General features: G+C 42.8%; 1 protein-coding gene across 1 annotated transcript in view; it reads left to right on the top strand.

The window, feature by feature from the left end:
• SMIM7 (small integral membrane protein 7) overlaps nucleotides 1-23,394 on the top strand; it is a 35,227-nt gene extending 11,833 nt beyond the window's left edge. The window contains exons 3-5 of the mRNA XM_040417450.1: nucleotides 6,418-6,470; nucleotides 16,819-16,909; nucleotides 22,503-23,394. Of these exons, the coding sequence (XP_040273384.1) occupies nucleotides 6,418-6,470; nucleotides 16,819-16,909; nucleotides 22,503-22,518 (160 nt within the window). The 3' untranslated portion in view covers nucleotides 22,519-23,394. The remainder of the gene's footprint in view (nucleotides 1-6,417; nucleotides 6,471-16,818; nucleotides 16,910-22,502) is intronic.
• Nucleotides 23,395-24,254: the final 860 nt, after the last annotated feature.

The following is a 24,254-nucleotide window of genomic DNA, read 5'->3' as shown; positions in this document are numbered from 1 at the left end:
CCAAAAGAATATTCACAAAATGGGTAGCTTTATTAATACTTAACATTTAATTATTTAAAAATACAGGTGGTCATAGGGGGGTTCTCTGAGTCCTTTCTGGTGAAATGACAATATTTCTGTGTATCATTAGTGTGGCTATTGCTCTGGATACTTGAGAGCTACCTTTTGCAGAAATTGAAATATTGGACTGAACTTGTGACACTTACAATTCAGTCAAATTCTGTGACCAATACATTTAAAGGTTGTAGTCCCCTGAAGATTTGCTAACCTTCAAGGAAACGCGTCGGGACGTTCTTTATCAACTTGGGACCCACTTTTGATCCCTGAGCACTGTACCTATTGAGTTTATCCATCGCAAATTATATAGGTTGTGTCATATATATATATATATATATATATATGGGACGTTCTTTATCAACTTGGGACCCGCTATTGATCCCTGAGCACTGTACCTATAAAGCTCATTCATCGCTATTTATATAGGTTGTCTCATATACATATATATAATTTTTGTTTGTCAGTCTTTTATATACTGCCCTCCTTTTTCTGATCTGGTATGTTATTCTCTAGAAATAGGGACCACATTCTATCTTTCGGACAAAGCTGGGCAGTCCAGGTCTAGGTAGGGCTAACTAGGGCTAGTGATAGATTTATAGTGTGTTGAGGAGTTAGGATAAGGGACACCTAGGGCTGTGACTCAGCAGTGTGTCCCTCTTACTACGCATCCTCTCTTCTCAACCTATCATTATATCTGTCCCTTCCTCCTTTTTTGGTCCATTTTTTCTCTCTCTATATTGGCATGCCAACGGAGAGTTGTATGCAATATCCCAATTGCACTCAGTCTAGATTTTTTTCTATACATCAAGGGCCTATTATTTTAACTTTTAAATAATTAAATGTTAAGTATTAATAAAGCTACCCATTTTGTGAATATTCTTAAGTTCTTGCAGGTTTCAATAGATAGATGCCCAACTGATAATAGTGGGCAAAGCTCTGATAATTGCATAGCAGACCTCCTGGTATAGTAAGGTGCATAGGTATTGCTGGATAGGTGATTCAAATACCTGGTTTTGGCGCCTAGATTTAAGCCCCGCCTCCTGGATAACCCTACTAGTGCCTAGGATCGAAAAAAGCTCCACTTCCGGTGTTTGGAACGCACGCGGTGCCAGGTGGAACGCACATGTGCCTCCGAAACAGGAAGTGAGCCGTCATTCACTCACAACATCATATCCTGCCTGTGAACCGCATGCAGGGAGGTGGGAGGAGATAAGGACGGCAGCTAGATGCTGTCACTATGATTGAAAAGGGGGAGGGGAGTAATAGTAGATATATAGGTTCTTGGGCCACATGTTAATGAACTGTGCATCTTAAAACGATCATCCCATATGTATATAAAAAGGGGGTGTATAGAGAGGCTAGATATACACTGTAATAACATAAAATTATGTCAAAGGAACAGGCCCCCCATAATGATATATATTTGCCAAAGTTATGGGTGAATAAAGTTCCACTTATTTTTCACTTTTATCCGGAGTGCAGTCCTATTTCTCTCAAGCCGTATTATTGGGGCATTGCCACTGCCCTTGTGGATTTTGCACCCGTTTCCTGGTGGTGCTCCCGCTGGATTTTCTTATATATATATATATATATATATATATATATATATATATATATATATATGTCGTGGCCAAAAGTTTTGAGAATGACACAAATATTAGTTTTCACAAAGTTTGCTGCTAAACTGCTTTTAGATCTTTGTTTCAGTTGTTTCTGTGATGTAGTAAAATATAATTACACGCACTTCATACGTTTCAAAGGCTTTTATCGACAATTACATGACATTTATGCAAAGAGTCAGTATTTGCAGTGTTGGCCCTTCTTTTTCAGGACCTCTGCAATTCGACTGGGCATGCTCTCAATCAACTTCTGGGCCAATTCCTGACTGATAGCAACCCATTCTTTCATAATCACTTCTTGGAGTTTGTCAGAATTAGTGGGGTTTTGTTTGTCCACCTGCCTCTTGAGGATTGACCACAAGTTCTCAATGGGATTAAGATCTGGGGAGTTATCAGACCATGGACCCATAATGTCAACGTTTTGGTCCCCGAGCCACTTAGTTATCACTTTTGCCTTATGGCACGGTGCTCCATCGTGCTGGAAAATGCATTGTTCTTCACCAAACTGTTGTTGGATTGTTGGAAGAAGTTGCTGTTGGAGGGTGTTTTGGTACCATTCTTTATTCATGGCTGTGTTTTTGGGCAAAATTGTGAGTGAGCCCACTCCCTTGGATGAGAAGCAACCCCACACATGAATGGTCTCAGGATGCTTTACTGTTGGTAGCGCTCACCCTTTCCTCTCTGGACAAGCCTTTTTCCAGATGCCCCAAACAATCGGAAAGAGGCTTCATCGGAGAATATGACTTTGCCCCAGTCCTCAGCAGTCCATTCACCATACTTTCTGCAGAAGATCAATCTGTCCCTGATGGTTTTTTTTGAGAGAAGTGGCTTCTTTTCTGGCCTTCTTGACACCAGGCCATCTTCCAAAAGTCTTCGCCTCACTGTGCGTGCAGATGCGCTCACACCTGCCTGCTGCCATTCCTGAGCAAGCTCTGCACTGGTGGCACTCCGATCCCGCAGCTGAATCCTCTTTAGGAGACGATCCTGGCGCTTGCTGGACTTTCTTGGACGCCCTGAAGCCTTCTTAACAAGAATTGAACCTCTTTCCTTGAAGTTCTTGATGATCCTATAAATTGTTGATTGAGGTGCAATCTTAGTAGCCACAATAACCTTGCCTGTGAAGTCATTTTTATGCAATGCAATGATGGCTGCACGCGTTTCTTTGCAGGTCACCATGGTTAACAATGGAAGAACAATGATTTCAAGCATCACCCTCCTTTTAACATGTCAAGTCTGCCATTTTAACCCAATCAGCCTGACATAATGATCTCCAGCCTTGTGCTCGTCAACATTCTCACCTGAGTTAACAAGACGATTACTGAAATGATCTCAGCAGGTCCTTTAATGACAGCAATGAAATGCAGTGGAAAGTTTTTTTGGGGATTAAGTGTATTTTCATGGCAAAGAAGGACTATGCAATTCATCTGATCAATCTTCATAGCATTCTGGAGTATATGCAAATTGCTATTATAAAAACTTAAACAGCAACTTTTCCAATTTCCAATATTTATGTAATTCTCAAAACTTTTGGCCACGACTGTATATAATCTATAACTGGACCAATTCCGGTCCGATATAAGGCTGATTTACATTTATAAAGGATAACCATAGTGCTGGCTACTGCATGAATAAAGTGAAGGAGAGTAAATAAAACACCCAAAGGAAATCTGCTCATTTAGTCCCATTGGAAACACTGTTTTAAGACGGTATATCCACTGGGCTTCCTTACGGAGAATCCTATTATCCCAGTCGCCACCCCTTGGTGACTGCCGTATGACTTCAATGACCTGGAATTTGAGTGTACTCACATCGCCATCATGTACCTCAAGTACATGACGTGCGATCGGTTTGTCTCTGCGGTTCCTGACGTCACCTAGGTGTTCCCCAACTCGTCTCCTAAGCTCACGTTTGGTTTTTCCCACGTAACTCAGAGGGCAACTACAGGTACACAGGTAGACTACCCCTTGGGTGCGACAGTTGGCAAAGTCCCGTATAGTGTATGTTATTCCAGTGCTAACACTAGTGAACACCTTTGATTTTAAAATAAATGGGCAGCAAACACAGTTTCCGCCACACTTAAAAGTACCCGTTGGTTTGAGATTAAGCCATGTGGTGGTTCCTGTTGGTCTTTGGTAGTGACTGTGTACCAATCTGTCCTTTAGGGAGCGTCCACATCTATATGTGATCGCTCTAAAACAAGCCCAGGTAAATATCTCTAGCAGCTGCACAGTTTGAGAGCCAGCCATCAGAAACACAGACGTATAAGATACATCCTTAGAGGTCTGTAATGTATAAGATAACACTGACCGCATTATGTCAGTGTTTATCCAATACATTCCAGAACTGTAAGGGTTACACAGCATCGTAAATCAATATAATGCAATGCCACCCTGGCAGTGCTGGAAGTTCAGGACGGGACACTGGTTCGTCTGAAAGGGGTTACATTCAGATTTTTTGATATTGATGACCTGTCCTCAGGATTGATAGGTCATCAATATCAGATCAACGAATGTCTGACTCTTGGCGCCCCAACAATCAGCTGTTTGAAGGGGCTGCTTTCTCTTTAGTGTAGTGGTGGTGCAGTGTAATTACACCTTCCTCTCTCATTCAGTTGCTGGACTGGTGAATAACTGCTGGATCGGTGGAATCACTTCATTCAAAGTCAGTCGCATAGACTTTGAATGGAATGTCAGTGTGCAGGATCACCTCAATGGGGGTCCGATTGCTGGGATCTAGCAGTTTCACCAATCTAGGTGACCACTGCTTACAACAGTTTAGAACTGGTGAGCTTTCTCTAGTGATTTGTGTTTGTAGAAGTGCCATCTTCCCCAGCACATGGCATGATCTGCTGAAGGACAAATGAACATTACATTTAAGGGCCAGTACTTAATATGGTGTACACTGCGTGCAGAATTATTAGGCAAATGAGTATTTTGATCACATCATCCTCTTTATGCATGTTGTCTTACTCCAAGCTGTATAGGCTCGAAAGCCTACTACCAATTAAGCATATTAGGTGATGTGCATCTCTGTAATGAGAAGGGGTGTGGTCTAATTACATCAACACCCTATATTAGGTGTGCATAATTATTAGGCAACTTCCTTTCCTTTGGCAAAATGGGTCAAAGAAGGACTTGACAGGCTCAGAAAAGTCAAAAATAGTGAGATATCTTGCATCCCTGCAGCACTCTTAAAATTGCAAAGCTTCTGAAGCGTGATCATCGAACAATCAAGCGTTTCATTCAAAATAGTCAACAGGGTCGCAAGAAGCGTGTGGAAAAATCAAGGCGCAAAATAACTGCCCATGAACTGAGAAAAGTCAAGCGTGCAGCTGCCAAGATGCCACTTGCCACCAGTTTGGCCATATTTCAGAGCTGCAACATCACTGGAGTGCCCAAAAGCACAAGGTGTGCAATACTCAGAGACATGGCCAAGGTAAGAAAGGCTGAAAGACGACCACCACTGAACAAGACACACAAGCTGAAACGTCAAGACTGGGCCAAGAAATATCTCAAGACAGATTTTTCTAAGGTTTTATGGACTGATGAAATGAGAGTGAGTCTTGATGGGCCAGATGGATGGGCCCGTGGCTGGATTGGTAAAGGGCAGAGAGCTCCAGTCCGACTCAGACGCCAGCAAGGTGGAGGTGGAGTACTGGTTTGGGCTGGTATCATCAAAGATGAGCTTGTGGGGCCTTTTCGGGTTGAGGATGGAGTCAAGCTCAACTCCCAGTCCTACTGCCAGTTTCTGGAAGACACCTTCTTCAAGCAGTGGTACAGGAAGAAGTCTGCATCCTTCAAGAAAAACATGATTTTCATGCAGGACAATGCTCCATCACACGCGTCCAAGTACTCCACAGCGTGGCTGGCAAGAAAGGGTATAAAAGAAGAAAATCTAATGACATGGCCTCCTTGTTCACCTGATCTGAACCCCATTGAGAACCTGTGGTCCATCATCAAATGTGAGATTTACAAGGAGGGAAAACAGTACACCTCTCTGAACAGTGTCTGGGAGGCTGTGGTTGCTGCTGCATGCAATGTTGATGGTGAGCAGATCAAAACACTGACAGAATCCATGGATGGCAGGCTTTTGAGTGTCCTTGCAAAGAAAGGTGGCTATATTGGTCACTGATTTGTTTTTGTTTTGTTTTTGAATGTCAGAAATGTATATTTGTGAATGTTGAGATGTTATATTGGTTTCACTGGTAAAAATAAATAATTGAAATGGGTATGTATTTGTTTTTTGTTAAGTTGCCTAATAATTATGCACAGTAATAGTCACCTGCACACACAGATATCCCCCTAAAATAGCTAAAACTAAAAACAAACTAAAAACTACTTCCAAAAATATTCAGCTTTGATATTAATGAGTTTTTTGGGTTCATTGAGAACATGGTTGTTGTTCAATAATAAAATTAATCGTCAAAAATACAACTTGCCTAATAATTCTGCACTCCCTGTATTTGTCTACAGGCTCTCATCTGTTATTTTGATGGCCAAACTCAAGGTTTTTCAGCGTCACTATGTCTCAAAACATGAAGCGGCTCTTTGTCAAAAATGTTGTGCCCCAAATTTTTTTCCTTTAAAAAATGTGCCCACTTTGTTGAACCTTTTTGTGAAAGCAGAGTTATCTACTTAGCCTAATATCCATACACCACAATGTTTTGAGGGTCTCTGAGACAAAATAGTAACATTTACCTTGATGTTAACACCTAATGTTTTTGCACCAATTTCTTTCACAGAAAGAAAAAAGAATCCCAGGGATTTGGAGATGACCCTTCGGAGGCCACTGCAGGTGTGTACTAGCTCACAAAATATCCGATGTACTAATTATTAATTGAAATAAAGTGCAATCATTCATTTCTGTTTGCGTTGCCGTTGCACACAAAGGCTTCGCACCCCACAACTTTGAATAACTGGGCAATGCAGTGTAGATGTACTCAAGCTTGTCCCTGAAGTCTCAGGGCAGTGGGCTCAGCGCACGCGCAGTACAAGGCTGGAAATTGCCCAGTGATAATATCTAGATGTTGCTTGGATTTTAAAGACTAATAGCTTCCATTTGTTTTAAGGGGATTTTCCAAATAAAAACAGAAGCATTTCTCACCTCACCGAACCACATGACACTGCTTCGGTTCCTGGTGGAGCGTTCATTATACCAGTTTCACATTTGGCCGGGACTAATACTTACTAGGGATCAACCGATATTGATTTTTTAGGGCCGATACCGATAATTTGTGAACTTTCAGGCCGATAGCCGATAATTTATACCGATATTCTGGGAATTTTCATTCCCTACACAAATCTGCTGAAAATTAATGTTTATTGTTAACGTGTATTATTATTATTATTTTTTTTTGTAAATCTTTCTTTTTCATTTATACTTAATAATTTATTTATTTATTTTTTTACTAACTTTTAGTCCCCTTAGGGACTAGAACCCTTGTCCTATTCACCCTGATAGATCTCTATCACTGTGAATAGGATCTCACACTGTCCCTGCTGCTCTGTGCTTTGTGCACACAGCAGCATGGAGCTGAACATGGCAGCCAGGGCTTCAGTAGCGTCCTGGCTGCCATGGTAACCGATCGGAGCCCCAGGATTACACTGCTGGGGCTCCGATCGGAGGAGCAGGGGAGAGGGGATCCTGCCACAAATGATTAATACTGGGGGGGGCGCACTGCGCCACCAACGTTTTTAATACTGGGATGGGGGTGGGGGAACGCACTGCGCCACCAATGATTTAGTACTGGGGGGCTTGGGGGGGGGCGCACTGCGCCACCAATGAAGAGAAATCTCTCATTTAATTCATATACAGGAGGCGGGAGCTGGCTGCAGAATCGCATAGCCGGCTCCCGACCTCTATGAGCGGTAGCTGCGATCCGCGGCACCTAAGGGGTTAACTACTGCGGACCGCAGCTACCGCTCATAGAGGTCGGGAGCCAGCTATGTGATTCTGCAGCCAGCTCCCGCCTCCTGTATATGAATTAATGAAAGACTTATCTTCATTGGTGGAGCGGTGGCCACAGCCCCTCCCCTTCTTTTGTCCTCTCTCCTCTAATTGGCGGCAGCAGCAGCACAGGGGGAGGGAGACACTGCTTCCTTCTCCCCTGTGCTGCTGAGGGAACATGGAGAGCGCTGAGAGCAGCGCGTTCTGTGTTCCCCATACGTTATCGGTATATCGGCAAAATAGATACCGATAACGGTCAAAATCCTGAATATCGGCCGATAATATCGGTAAAACCGATTTGTGGCGAAACCAACCTCGCCACTGGGTTTTGGAGGGGCCTGGCTACCAGCCTCTTGCCCCAGGATTATGGCCCATACTAACTTTGAAGGAGAATACAGTTATGTTATGTGAGGGTACCCAGATAGCGAATTTTATTTGTGTAGTCTGAGTGCCATTCACCTAATAATATGCACTCAGACTTGAGCTATCTGGGGATATGTTAAATGTCTGTGTTTACCGTAAGGGTTGTGACATTGTATGTTTAAATGGGGATTTCTGTCCTGTTGTCCCCACATGTGTATTGGCGATTTCCCTTTGTCCTGAGAGATAATTGAATTACTCCTCGGGTGTCTCCAGGGCAGAGAGGAGGAAACCAGGATGCATTGTGGGGATGTGTTGTGTCTGTGTATCCTGAGTGCTACGTATCTGTCCTGTGTCACAGTCTTCCTTCTGGTCCCCTAGGGGAGTGTCCACCAGATGGGGACCTGCATAAATACGGGCGGGTAGCCCTCAATAAAGAGTCCCTGTTTTACCCTTTATCATGTTGAGGCTGATGTTTGGGTAACTGATCGACGCTAGGGATTGCTATACGCTGAAGATTTGCTATACTCCCCTGGCTATAACTACTAGCTCTTGTAAGAGCTGTTCCTGCTCTCTGGACTTAGGAGTGGTTGACCCACTGGAGCCTTGTCGTAGGTCCAGGGTGGGTATGGGACGGTGAGGCCTCAACCAAGCTTCGGCGGTTCGTGGGGTCTGCAGCGCTTACGGTGTCAAGTGGAGTGCTTGGAGTCCTCGGGAAGCACTAGGAGCCTCTATCGACGGAGGTACCCGGTTGGGGTGCTAGGAGATCTGTTACACCGATAATCGGTCGATCCCTAATACTTACCGTATTTATATTTTTGGACGGTGTACTCTTTTACAATAGGTTACGCATTCATTAACATAGCCTATTATGAATGTACTAATAATCAACTTTAAAGGGAACCTGTCACCTGGATTTTGTGTATAGAGCTGAGGACATGGGTTGCTAGATGGCGGCTAGCACATTCGCAATACCCAGTCCCCATAGCTCTGTGTGCTTTTATTGTGTAAAAAAACAACTATTTGATACATATACAAATTAACCTGAGATGAGTCCTGTACGTGAGATGAGTCAGGGACAGGACTCATCTCAGGTTAATTTGCATATGTATCAAATCGTTTTTTTTACACAATAAAAGCACACAGAGCTATGGGGACTGGATATTGCGGATGTGCTAGCGGCCATCTAGCAACCTATGTCCTCAGCTCTATACACAAAATCCCGGTGACAGGTTCCCTTTAACTGTTGCATCTTTGATAAACTATATGGTAATTTACAATCTTTAATGAAATTTTGATGACTAGAAGATTTTCTAAAAACCAGAATCAAACAGGGGAATAATAGTTTCCTCATTAAAGTCTAAAGGTGGCCATATGTCAGCCGAACCTGCCGAAATCTAATATGTCTGGTGTAAGGGGTCCCGACTTTCCTTTGATGTCTGGGATACAAAGGGTTGGGCATGTTGGATTTTTAACTTGCAAGATGCTTTGTTCTCAAGGAAAATAAGCCCATTGAGAATATGTGCATGCTCAGCCAAGCATCGAAGGTGTGCGGCCTTCTATAGAGGTGGCTAGGCCTGGCCTGTTTAAATAACTAAAGACACAGCCTACCCATAAACAGTGCACATACCGCAAGATAATGAAGTGTACCACTTTATTCGAAAATAATACTATCAGATGAAAACCTAAAAACCAAATCCAGGGAGCTGTACATAAGTATGTAGTTCAGAAGTCAGCAGGTATGTCTGATAGATCATGTTATTGTGCCACACATGGAAATCTAACACCATTGTAAAGGCCACACAGAAAAGTGCAGATATGTGACATCCAAACACAAGGGGAACAAAAAATTACACAATTTTTTATTTTATTTTTACTTGTTTACTAAAACACATTGAAGTTATAGTTATATAATGGACATGACATGAAAAGTCACTTTTAGCTTTCATTTGAGGGTATCCACATATAAATTAGATGAAGGGTTTAGGAGTTTCAACTCCTTTACATGCGGCACCCTGTTTTTAAAGGGACCAAAAGTAATTGGACAACTGCCTCAAAGGCTGTTTTATGGGCAGGTGTGGCCAATTCCTTCATTATTTCATTCTCGATTAAGCACATAAAAGGCCTGGAGTTGATTTGCGGTGTGGTGCTTGCATTTTGAAGATTTTGCTGAGGAGTAAACATGCGGTCAAAGGAGCTTTCCATGCAGGTGAAACAAGCCATCCTTCATCTGCGAAAACAGAAAAAACCCATCCGAGAAATTGCTACACTATTAGGAGTGGCAAAATCTACAGTTTGGTACATCCTGAGAAAGAAAGAAAGCACTGGTGACCTCAACAATGCAAAAAGACCTGGATGCCCACGGAAGATCGCAGAATAATTACCATGGTGAAGAGAAACCCCTTCACAACAGCCAACCAAGTGAACAACACTCTCCAGCATATAGGCCTATCAATATCCAAATCTACCATAAAAAGAAGACTGCATGAAAGTAAATACAGAGGGTTCACTGCACAGTGTAAGCCACTCACAAGCCTCAATAATAAGAAAGCTAGACTTAAAAAACCAGCACACTTCTGGAAGAACATTCTTTGGACAGATAAAACCAAGATCAACCGCTACCAGAATGATGGAAAGAAAAAAGTATGGCAAAGGCATGGTACAGCTCATGATCCAAAGTATACCACATCATCTGTAAAACATGGCGGAGGCAGTGTGATGGCTTGGGCATGCATGGCTGCCACTGGCACTGGTCCCTAGTGTTTATTGATGATGTGACACAGGACAGAAGCTGCTGGATAAATTCTGGGGGTTTCAGAGACATACTGTGTGCTCAAATCCAGCCAAATGCAGCCAAACTTATTGGTCGGTGTTTCATAATACAGATGGACAATGACCCAAAACATAAAGCCAAAGCAACCCAGGAGCTTATTAAAGCAAAGGAGTGGAATATTCTTGAATGACCTAGTCAGGGTACTTTCACACTAGCGTTCTTCTTTTCTGGCATTGAGTTCCGTCCTAGGGGCTCTATATCGGAAAAGAACTGATCAGTTTTATCCTAATGTATTCTGAATGGAGAGCAATCCGTTCAGGATGCATTAGGATGTCTTCAGTTCAGTCTTTTTGACTTATCAGGACGGAGATAATACTGCAGCATGCTACGGTATTATCTCTGTGCAAAATTCCAGGAACACTTGCCGGAATACCGGAACCTGCATTTTTTCCCTTTAACATGCATTAATGCCGAGTGTTCCGGCAAAACGGATGCGCATGCTCGGACCGCAAAAAATGTGAAAAAAATAAATGCCGGATCCGTTTTTCCAGATGACACCGGAGAGAAGGATCCGTCATTTATTTAATTTAAATGTCAGTTCTTGTTCCTCTGTCCATGGCATCTAGGATTGCTCCAAACAACATTTCATTGTATTGTACATTGTATTACATTGTATTGTACAGTGACAATAAAGGCATCTTATCTTATTTCAATGCATTTGTCATATGGATCAGGATCCTGATCCGTCTGACAAAAGCCCTCAGTTTGCATAACGGAATCCTCTGCCGCAAGTGTGACAGTAGTGTCCGTCACCTGATCTGAACCCAATAGAGCATTTCACTTGTTAAAGACTGAACTTCAGACAGAAAGCCCCACAAACAAACAGCAACTGAAAACCGCTGCAGTAAAGGCCTGGCAGAGCATTAAGGAGGAAGAAACGCAGCGTCTGGTGATGTCCATGAGTTCAAGACTTCAGGCAGTCATTGCCAACAAAGGGTTTTCAGCCAAGTATTAGAAAGTAACATTTTATTTACAATTATTTAATCTGTCCAAATACTTTTGAGCCCCTGAAATGAAGGGATTGAGTTTAAAAAATGCTTTAGTTCCTCACATTTTTATGCAATCATTTTGTACAAAATCCATTGTGGTAATGTACAGAACAAAAATTTAGAAAAATGTTGTCTCTGTCCAAATATATATATTGTGATGTGTACAGTATAAGTGCTGGGAGGCGTGTATATCCCACCCAGATACCTCAGCTGGGTGAGAGAACTGAAATTCAGAAAGCTGCAGTGGTTTCAGCAAAGTGTAGTTTGCGGAGGCCGTTTTGTCTAGATGATGTTGTGGGCTGGATTTCATGTGGACTGGGGGATAGGTTTGATAATGGGATCTGCCAGTCTACACCCTTCCACTACATGTATTGTCTTTTGCCAGAGGTGATCGCAGGTGAGGCCTGCTGCTGTAATTAAGGAGGGATAAAACAACCCTCTGTGTATGACTCGGGGGGAGAAAGGCTGAGGAAGCCTGAGAGGCTCTGGGTGGTCTCAGGCAGGAGGGCTGAGGGGCCATGAGGCTTTGTAAAGACTGAAGTTTGGGGGGCCCAGTGACGCCTACGGAAAGAGGGTCGTGCGGTCAGAGTCGGGAGGACTATGGACCATCTCCCCCGCTTCCCCAAGGGTGCTGGTGTGGTCACGGCCTGGAGTCTGCTGGACCGTATATGGCTGAGGAAGCCGGATCTAATCCCGTGTGTGAACGGCGCTCTATAGGTGAGGTAGAGACAACACGTGTATTAGGTAGAGCCCAGACGGGCAGGTGTTTATTTTTTTTATGTTTGTGTGTGATGGTGCTGAAGTGCCAAAATAAAGCGCCTTTTGGACTTGAACCCCGTTGTCAGGGGAGAAGTGTGTGATTGTGACCCCCTGAGAGAGAGCGATCCCTTACGATATATAATGTTCACTAATAAAATACAATATGTGGAACTCCCAGTAGTAAAGCTGGCCGTACACATGCAATAGCTTTCAGCTGACACACCCATGCACATACACATACGATTTGGGAAAATGTGTTGTCAATAGAGAGATAGGAGAAAGCTGCTGCCAGACACTTCTGGTGGGGCTTATCACCTGGAAGAATAAAATGATTGAGTGAAAATATCTACTTCACCCGATCCTTCTCTCCTGGACATCATCTGTCTGGGAGAGTCCGGCGCTTCCCATGCACATTAGGTCATCAGCATGTTTGGTCGACAATACACTAAGGCAGGGGGTCTGCAACCTCCTGCACTCCAGCTGTTGAGAAACTGCTTCCTTGTTGACGTAGAATTAGAACATTTTCTGCACCTAAAACCGGCCCAAACCACAGCCCCTTTTTTAGACCTGGCATGAGTGGGGAAAAGTTGCAGATTGCTTCTTCTGCAACAGATATAAGCCAGAAAGGTGGTGTATATCTGATAGTAAATGGCCCCCATAGTGTATACAGAATGTTTGTACCAAGTGTGGCCTCTATTACATCTCTGCTGAGGTTGTTACCCAGATTTCCCAGATCCTGAATTCCAAATTTACCCAGTTATGTAGTGATGAATTCCTTCATATAACCAGACCAACTTGCCGTTCAGGGTCCTGGAAAAGCTGGGTGAAAACACTGTAAAACTGCCTTGGTGACAACAGACGGGTACCTTTTTATAATAGATTCACACAATATATTGGGTTGAGATTTGTGTGTATTTTATATAACTAATATGCCCACCACATCTTCGCCTCACTGAGATTGCTACTCGGCTTTTCCAGACTGCAGAATGCCAGATCAGCCTACTTATGAATTGGTAGATCCCCAGTATTATAGAATACCCAGCTAGATTTGCTAGCTACAGTATGTGCCTGGAAAAGCCAGGTAAGAATCTCATGACAAATCCTCTAAACTGCAGCACAGCCAGACAGATTTGTCATTCAGAATCCCGAGAAAGCCGAGTAATTATATGGACCCGTAGGGCTAGTTCATGGTATCCTGCATAGCCGGATACTACCTTTCCCCGTCAGAGCCTATTGACTGTAATGGAATTTGGCCAGATCCCTGTCCTGTACGGACAGATTGCTGTCAGTACTTACTGTTAGGCTACTTTCACACAGCAGTGGAAAAAATGCCCAGAAAAACAGACACTTTCATGGCCGTTTTTCAACCATTTTCTGTCAGTCTTTGTAATGACCGTTTTGCATCTGTTAAAACATGGATGGCTTTTTTTTTTTTTTATCCCAACCCCTGCAGTGCCCTCTGTATACATAATGTCCCCTGTAGTGCCCCTTGAACATCAAGTCCCCCACTAGCGCCACCTGTATGATTTACACCCCTATTATTATTAATGCCCCCAATACTTTAACCCCATTCTGCTTGTGCTAAAAAAAAAAAATATAATAATAATAATAATGCTCACCTCATCCACTTGCATGCACAGGAACACTCGCTCTTCACTAGAGTTAGCAGGAGCTGTGCTCCCAGCGTGGTGATGTCATCATGCTGGGAATGTCAGGTCCTGCTGCATCCAGTGAAGAGCGAGTGTGCGTGCAAGTGGATGAGGTAAGTATTAATTTTACAATTATTACTCATTTAACTCCTGAAAGACCTAGTGTACCTGTGATTAACATAGTTGTTAGACGTGTGCACCCCTGTCTAAACGCCTGTTAAAAACAGCCCTATTGATTTCAGTGGGGTCTGTCTGGCCCTCACTGGCTGTTAAAAAAATGGTCATGTGGTCATGTGAATAGCCCCATTGACCTCCATTGATATTAAAAGACGGCCATCACACAGCTGTGTGAATGTAGCCTTAATCCCAACTAACCATGCACTGTACATCTAGAATTACATTAGCAGGCCTGTTGATTGACGCAAGATTTCATAGTACATATTTTTTAATTTTTTAAATGTAACATCTTTATTATTATAAAAAGCAAATACACAAAATACAATTCAAGCTTATTCTAAAAAAAAATTAACATTTTTCCCCTTAACCCCACCCTGCGATGCGTCCACCCCCGCCTCCCCCCCCAACCCCCCTCAAAAGGAAATAAGGAGAGGAGAAGATGAGAGAAAAAAATAATAAAATAAATAAATAAATTAATATATAAGTAAACAAATATATCCAAGTACAGTCCTCTCAGAACTACCAACCGTCCCATATCTTAACCATAGTACATATTTAAGATGTTGGAAGGAACTTGGCTGGAGACAGGGATTGCAGGTAAAGCTTGTGAATGCGCTGGACTCTTTCAGGTCCTGAAACAACTAGTGGACACGTCTTGCGTCCCTTACATACGACGCAGGAAAACTTGAACGTCGTATTTTCTATCTTTCTATGTCATCGATGGAAATTATGACTATTACCAGGGTGTACTTTTTTTTATTATTACGGACACAGGGGAAAAAAAGCCGCCTATTTTTACGACTGTCCAGAAATTTCTGGACGGTTGGCAACCCTGGTTGTGGCTACCTTTTTTATTTTCATTATGTTTTCTGGATCTGGCTAAAGAGCTGAAAAGCAGTTTTCATTTGAAGCATTAAGTGGATGCTCACAGATAAGATGTAAGCATGCTTAGCATAATCCTATTGGGAACATATCCCGTCTTCTCATGAGGGAATGGTAATCACTTTATTGTTTCTGATAAACCTGTGCTTCATGCTTATCCTATTATGCACATTTGGCCTGGGGTAAAGTGCAGTCAAGACAACATCCATGTTGCTCTTCAGACGTTTCCGTGTGTATGATATTTAAGAGGTGGAAGCAATGCAGCCTTTCTTCCTACTTGTATGTAAGCATGTCCGTGTGACTGAAATGCCAGAGGTGTGGAATTATTTCTCTCCCAGCTATTGCAGGCCTCTGTTCCTCTGGCTAGACCAGCTACCAATGCAGGCTTTGTACATTGTGCGCCTAGAGATCCTTTTGCTGCTAGTCAGCATTCTTAAATGAATCCTTCCTGGTCCCTCAATTTGGTGTTTGGGTCAGAATTGAAGCAATGCTGGAGCCTACTTAGTCCTTGCATGAAAAGAACAGAAGGATAATATTGCATTCAAATCACAGCTTTATTAATGTTCCCATAATGACACAAAACATCAGGAACTTACGCGTTTCAGGCTGATGAGGCCCTGAGTCATGAAGCAAGGTGGTATCTGCCTAAAATACGTAAGCGTCTGCCTTTTCCATGGCCTCAGAGGTCACACGTGCTTGAACATGATGTCCCTGAAGTCATGAAAAAAATGTCCCAAAAATTATGTTGATAGCTGAACAAATTAAAAAGTAATAGCTGTTAAACTAACACATGTCAAAATGGCTAATTGTGTCAGGTCCTGAAGATCCAGAACACCCTGGGGTTGAAGTAGGGCATCCCTGTTGCACAAGCATAGGGTGTGATAAGTATAAGCATGCATTTCTTTGAGGAAACGATGACTTGTGTGTTCTGGATTCCTGGAGATGACCAGTTGATCCAGTACATTATTCTTATTTATAGCTAGGAAGGAATTTTTATTTGCCTTACTCTGGATCAGCTCTGCAAGATTATAGTTTTAGGCAGGTCTGGAAAAGTGCTGTAAAGTTAGAATGCTTTCAGGAATAGAAGTGTTAATAGTTTTATTTTTATCAGTTGACAAAATTGCAAAGTGAATGAACAAAAGAGAAATCTAAATCACTTCAATATTTGGTGTGACCACCCTCTGCCTTCAAAAGAGGATCGGTTCTTCCAGATACCACAGTCTTTGAAGGAACCTGGCAGAGAGGTTGTTCCAGATATCTTGGAAAACTAACCATAGATCTTCAAATCTTTCTGCCTCTCCATGTAATCCCAGATAGTCTTGATGATGCTGCGATCAGAGATCTGTGGGGGCCATATCATCACTTTCCGGGCTCCTAATTCTTCTTTACATTGAAGATGGTTCTTAGTGACATTGGCAGTATGTTTGGGGCCATTTTCCTATTGCAGAATAAATTTGGAGCTAATCCGAATCCTACCTGATGGTACTGCATAATGTGTGTGTTTAGTTCCACCTCCGCTAACAGTTTGGTGTATTTTTTTTTTTCAGGTGACAATATTCGAGAATTTCTGCTCAGCTTACGCTACTTCAGGATTTTTATCGCCATGTGGAACATTTTTATGATGTTTTGTATGATTGTGTAAGTATGGATAGATTGTTATTCTGTACCAGACCACCCATATACTATATATGTCCAGGCTGTCCGTTTTTATCTATGCAAGGATGTTCCTGAATGTCCTCACGGAGATGGCAGCTACACTCTAATTGTGCAGATGCTGGGAGCTCCTTCTCGGTGAAAGCCGGGCTTAGCATAAAGAAGGCAGAGCTGTACCTTCTCTGCCTCTGTATACACCGCACCAGAGATGAGCGAACTTCAGTTTTTTAAGTTCAGGTGTACGCTGAATTGCGTTATGGATTCCGTTACCACAGACCATAACGCAATTCAATGACTGAATTCATAACGGAATGCCTTGTGTCCTCTCCTGCATAACAGAAACCGGACAGATCCGTTGCGCTGGCCATAGACTTCTATTATGACGGAATGCATAATAGAATGCCTCTAAAAAGGCATTACGTTATGAATTCTTTCATTAAATTGCATTATGTCCCGTGGTAACGGGATCCATAACGCAATTCGGAGTAAACCCGAACTTCAAAAACGGAAGTTTGCTCATCCCTACATAGCACCCAATAAGTGCTGTGTATTCAGATTAGGCAGTGCCACTTCATGCTCTGATCCCAACAATCACATGATTTTTGCTTGCCGGGTAATTGCACATGTTTACTGGGTCTTAGCAGACCCAGATCAGCTCTGCAGTGAGGCTCAGCCGTCTTGTTAAACCATCCAGGGGCTGTATTCCCCCTGTAACTGGAGCTAGTCAGTCCTAGTTACAGGAGAAATCCACAATTAAAAAAAAGATTGTTATAATGTCCCCCACCCCCAGAAGAACTTGAATAATGTTATGAGGCACACAAAGTGCAAAATAAAATAAAAAAAACAACTTGTTGCCCTTTTACTAATAAATATAGATTTCTGTTCAAGCACATGGACTGCTGGCAGATGTGCCGGATTTATGTGCCTTGTCATAAATTACATGCATCCTCTGGAAGCGCAGGGGATATCAAGACCAGTGCACAAAGAGACGGTTATGATAAATCTCTCCTTTAGGGCTCGTGCACACGGCACGGGCAACATCCGTGCGGATTCCCCAGACAGATCCAGACCCATTCAACTTGAATGGGTCCGTGATCCATCTGCACCGCAAAAAATAGAACATGTAGCTCCCTAGCACGCCTCCATCCACACCGGACCTACCGGATTGTGTCCGTGATATGGACTGCAATACGGGAACGGCCATGTGCATGAGCCCTTAGTCTTTACTGACCTCAGAAAATGTGAACCCTGATTTATGGTTTCAATCATGTTTTATACCTTCATCCTTTGGTTCAGTATTCAGAAACTCCTAGCATTTTCTTTAGTCATAACCAGTAATTAATTTGGGGTAAGGAGAACCTAGAATATTAAATAGCAATAGGAGCTGACACTTCTGCGATACACTCACACCCCTGCATCCATATAGGAATGGTAGTGCCCTATGCATAGAATATATATAACCAGTTCATCCATAAAATCTGAAGCATAGCACTCGCCAACCTGTTAGCATCTCCACTTTATTGACGCATCCGGCCGTACAAGATGTGGATAAATCTAGGCCATAGTGCAAATGGTCGTCGGCCTAGATTTAGCCACATCTTGTACGGCCGGATGCGTCAATAAAGTGGAGATTTTAACTGGTTGGTGAGCGCTATGCTTCAAACAAAATTCAATTTGCTATTTTTTGAAGGCAGGGGAAACCAGGCTTGGATGTCATATGTCACACTATATACTGGCCAAGAGATGAACCCCTCACAACTCGGACCACATGGTCCAACACACACCTACAGAGGGATCTATCAAACCTAGTGTAAAGAAAAACTGGCTTAGTTGCCCATAGCAACCAGATTCCAGCTTCCATTTTCCAGAGGGGCCCTGAAAAATGAAAGGTTGACTCTAATTGGTTGCTATAGGCAACTAAGCCAGTTTTCCCTTACACCAGTTTTGATAACTCTCCCCACAGAGATTTATTGACTTTCCTCCAGATATTTACCATTTTGTGGCCAGTGACATACAGTAATGTCATCTTTTCATTACACCCTATATAAAAACGACCATAACAGATAGGGGGACACAATTTCAAAGCGTAATTTAAAGGGGTTATCCAAAACCTATAATGACCCCCAGAATGCTCAGGGCCCCTCCTCTAGAGCATACTTACCTGTTCCCCGACACGACACAGCACAGCCACGGCTGCATCACCCGCGATGCTAGGGAGGTTCGTCACCGTTGCGGCCTGCTATTGGCTGCTACCTCCGTCCTGGATGTTTTGATCAGCACAACGAGGAGATGCAGCGGTGGGAATGCGGGTGCCGGGGAGCAGGCAAGTATGCTCTAGAGCATGGGTACTCAAGTACTTTTTGTAAACTTCTACATACCTGAGTCTGCTGTAGGATGAAGGTCCGAGCTGCAAAACAAAAAATATATAAGGAGGGACAACACTATTGGCGTGTAGCGCTGCATTATTTTTTACAATAATCCACACCTCCAAGCCCACCTAATCTCCTTTCTGACGACCAAACAGTAAGAATGTCCTTTCAGTGCCCCCTTACAATAATGATGCCCCTTTAATGTCCCTCAGACAGTATGATATCCCTTTAGTGCTCCACAGAGTATGATACCCCTAAGTGCACACTCACAGCAGAGTGATCCCTTGGTGCCCCCACACATTATTAGGCTTCTTTGTGCCCCTGACACATTGCAATGCCTCCTTAGTTCCTCCCCACAGAGTATGAATACCAGAAGTGCTCCCTCACAGTAGTTATGCCCTCTTTGTGCCCCCTCCATAGTAATAATCCCTATTGTGCCCCCCTTCACAGTAAAAATGCCCCTTAATAGTAGACATTTCTATTGTGCCCCCTCCAGAGTAGAAATTTCCATTGTGCCCCCTCCAGAGTCGAAATGCCAATTGTGCCCCCTTCACATTAGCAATGCACATTGTTCCCCCTCCAGAGTAGAAATGCCCATTGTTCCCCCTTCACATTTGTAATGCCCATTGTGCCCCCTCTGTGTTAAAAAAAACACAGTAGCTACTCACCTTGTCCCATTCCTGAAGCTCACAGTCCTCTCTCCCCTGCAGACACAGATCACTCTGCAGCACTGGGTGGGCGGAGCTTATGCAGATTTCTGCGCTACAGGCTCAGCCCACACAGGCCAGCAGCGCAATCTGTGCCTGCAGGCTGAATGGTGGAGCGGGGAGAAGTCTTCCTGCTAAACCATTCAGAGCGCCGCCGTCCTGAAGGAGGGGAGGAGCACTAGGAGCTGAGCGGTGAGTGACAGGACTGCAGCTCCCAGCGCTCCAGCACATCTGTATTGATGGAAGCACTCATTGCTTCTGGGTTCTGGCACCCCCTGAGAGCGGCACCCGGGGCGGACCGCCCCCCACTTAGCACGCCACTGCAGGGGTCCGGACAGCTGGCAACCTCGGTCTGAATTGAGTACCCCTGTTCTAGAGGATGGTCCCGGGCATTCTGAAGGTCATTATAAAGATTGGATAACCCCTTTAATGTGAAAACAGACTTTTTATTTTTCCATTGGAGACAGCAAGCGATGATAATGTCTGTAAAGTGCTGCGGAATATGTCAGTGCTATATAAGTGAGTAAAATATATTCACCACTTTACCTGATCCAATCAGTTGATTCCTGTCATTAATGGCAATCACAAAAGCCAGCCAGCCTGTCATTTACTGTCAATTATACCTGTATACTTATAAGTCTTAGCTTTGTAGCCAGGTTACAAGCCCAATGGCTTCTGGGAACAGCGATGCACTATGTGTAAATTAGAGATGAGCAAATTGATTCTAATTAGGGCTGCACGATATGGGAATTTTGTGGAATTGCGATTAGGGCCCTAAAAATTGCAATAACGATATGAGATACGATATTTTAAGGGAATTGTGCTAAAGGTCTATTTGCTTGGATTTTCAAGGCAAAAGCACACACAAATTACTGATAATGCTGAAATGTAGTTATGCTTAACTCCAGAACTGAAATGCACAATGTTTTTCAAAATAAAACATCTTTTACTAAATAAAATAAAATATTTGCATTACTGCAAAAATACAAAACTTGCCATTTTCTTAATAGCACTGCAAAGAACAGATCAATAAAATAGAATAAATAGAAGAACATTTGTTCATTAAAATAACGACTTGCCTCCAGACCCTCCTCCCTCCCCGCACTGTAAGGCCCCTTTCACACGGGCGAGTATTCCGCGCGGATGCGATGCGTGAGGTAAACGCATTGCACCTGCACTGAATACCGACCCATTCATTTCTATGGGGCTGTTCATCACTTAAGCGTTGCGTGAAAATCGCAGCATGCTCTATATTCTGCGTTTTTCACTCAACGCAGGCCCCATAGAAGTGAATGGGGTTGCGTGAAAATCGCAAGCAAGTGCGGATGCGGTGCGATTTTCACGCATGGTTGCTAGGTGACAGTCTATAAACTGTATTATTTTCCCTTATAACATGGTTATAAGGGAAAATAATAGCATTCTGAATACAGAATGCTTAGTAGGTGATCAATTGAGGGTTAAAAAAATATAAAAAAATTAACTCACCTTCTCCTCTTGTTCGCCTAGCTCCCGGTCTCTTCTTTACTTCTCAAAAGATGAACTATCGGTTAGGACCTCTGGTGACGTCAGATCACATGCTCCAATCACATGGTACATCACCGTGGTGATGGACCATGTGATTGGAGCATGTGATCTGACGTCACCAAAGGTCCTTTAGCCGATAGTTCATCTTTTGAGAAGTAAAGAAGAGACCGGGAGCTACGCGAACAAGAGGAGAAGGTGAGTTAAGTTTTATTTTATTTTTTTAACCCTCAATTGATCACCTACTATGCATTCTGTATTCAGAATGCTATTATTTTCCCTTATAACCATGTTATAAGGGAAAATAATACAATCTACAGAACACCGATCCCAAGCCCGAACTTCTGTGAAGAAGTTCGGGTTTGGGTACCAAACATGCTTGATTTTTCTCACGCGAGTGCAAAACGCATTACAATGTTTTGCACTCGCGTGGAAAAATCGCGGGTGTTCCCGCAACGCCCGTGTGAAAGAGGCCTAACTCGTGTATCGCCGGCCGCGCTGTGCAGCATAGCGGCCGGCGATACATCCGTGTCAGCCACGTATAAAGTCAACCATCGCTTTTTGGGGGAAAAAGTTTGTCTTATAAAGCGAAAAATATGGTAATACAATTGCAGCATTTTTAGGTCGGCCAATTGGCGATTGCGATATGGCGATTTATTGCGATTGCTTTGGCGATATATTGTGCAGACCTAATTCTAATGAATCAATTGGTCTCATTAGTCAGACTTCTCCTGTGGGGGGCTGTCCACACAGGTAAGAAGCGCCCACCTGCTGTATAATTGACCGGGCTAGACACCCTACCCGGCCCTGTCAGTCTCCAGACACCCTACCCGTAAGAATCGATTCGCTCATCTGTAGTGTGTGTGTATGTGTGTATATGTGTGTGTGTGTGTGTGTGTGTGTGTATATATATATATATATATATATATCGGTACATATATTACACATCCGTTTTTTTAATTCTTATTTTCTTCCTTTCAGGTTGTTTGGTTCCTAAATAATCATTGTGGACCAAGGAATGTATATGGATTTTTCAACCCTATAACCTTCAACAAGCTCGGATACTCACCCTCAGACTCCATAGCTATAACTACGCCTAGTTTTTTATGCAGATAATGGTGATCTGTAGATTTCTATATTGGACTATTATTGGACTATTCCGTGACATTAGCACCAAAATATCAATAGAGACAATATATGGAATTTCTGGCCATTGCTAAATATAATGGTATTTTCAACTGCTGCCAGAAACGATATGATATATACAAGTGATATATGAAAGTGTATTTCAGAAGCACCAACATTTCCCATATCTTAACCACTGGTGAAGGTCTTCCTGAAGATGGCAGTAAATGGTGATGTTCTTTATATAAATGGTCTACACAACTAGTTTATGTATCCGTGCATTGATGTCATACATTTTATGTTTCCGACATTATTACTCCACATGTCTTATGTATATGTCTTATAAAAGAAGTCCACCTTACGATGCTACAAGTCGGTGATCTCAAATCTTAACCCATTAGTGACTGCCCAGAAGTATTTTACTGTGGTCACTATTGGGCTTTGAACCTGCATATAAGCCTTTTTACAGCAGTATAGGTTTAGCCCAACTGCTCTAATGGCTAGAGTCAGAGAAATGGCAACAACAACAAAAAAATCTACTTTCTACTCTGAAAAAGTTTTTTAAAATTGGGGGAAAAAATGGAAAAAATAAAATCCCCACCACATTTGGTATTGGCGCAGCTGTATAGTTTCGAACTATACAATGATCACATAATGTATCCTGCACAGCGAATGTCCTAAAAATAACACTATTTCAGAACTGTTTTTTGCTTACATGCTAATTATACTGTAGTGAGCACAGTATATATATATATATATATATATATATATATATATTTAAAAAAAACTGAATTGCTTGTTTTTGCTTATCCAACAAAAAAAGTAAAAAAATAAATAAAAAGCAATCAAAATGTTTTATGTACCGAAAATGGTAACAATAAAAATAAAAAGTGAACCTGCAGAGATCAAGCCTTAACACAACTCTGTCAAAAGAAAAATAGAAAGTTAAGGGTCTTGGGATGTGACGAAGCAAAAACATTGACTTAACCACTTCCAGACCGGGCCATTTACTCCCTTCCTGACCAGGCCTAATTTTGCAAATCTGACGTGGTAATAACTTTGGAACGCTTTTACTTATCCAAGCCATTCAGAGATTGTTTTCTCGTGACACATTGTACTTCATGTTAATGGTAAATTTGAGTCAATATGTTTTACCTTTTATTTATAAAAACAAAACAAAAGTATATGAAAAAATTCACTGTTTTCTAAATTTGAATCTCTCTGCTTTTCAGGCTACTTTCACACGAGCGTTCGGGTGTCCGCTCGTGAGCTCCGTTTGAAGGGGCTCACGAGCGGCCCCGAACGCATCCGTCTGGCCCCAATGCATTCTCAGTGGAGGCGGATCCACTGAGAATGCATCCGCCTGCCAGCGTTCAGCCTCCGCTCCGCTCAGTGAGCGGACACCTGAACGCTGCTTGCAGCGTTCGGGTGTCCGCCTGGCCGTGCGGAGGCGAGCGGATCCGTCCAGACTTATAATGGAAGTCAATGGGGATGGATCCGCTTGAAGATGACACCATATGGCTCAATCTTCAAGCGGATCCGTTCCCCATTGACTTTCAATGTAAAGTCTGAACGGATTCGCTCAGGCTACTTTCTGACTTAGAAATT

Source organism: Bufo bufo, chromosome 2, assembly GCF_905171765.1.
Source record: "Bufo bufo chromosome 2, aBufBuf1.1, whole genome shotgun sequence".
Lineage (NCBI taxonomy): Eukaryota > Metazoa > Chordata > Amphibia > Anura > Bufonidae > Bufo > Bufo bufo.
Note: the sequence above shows the minus strand (reverse complement) of the source record. Positions and strands in the feature narration are given on the sequence as shown.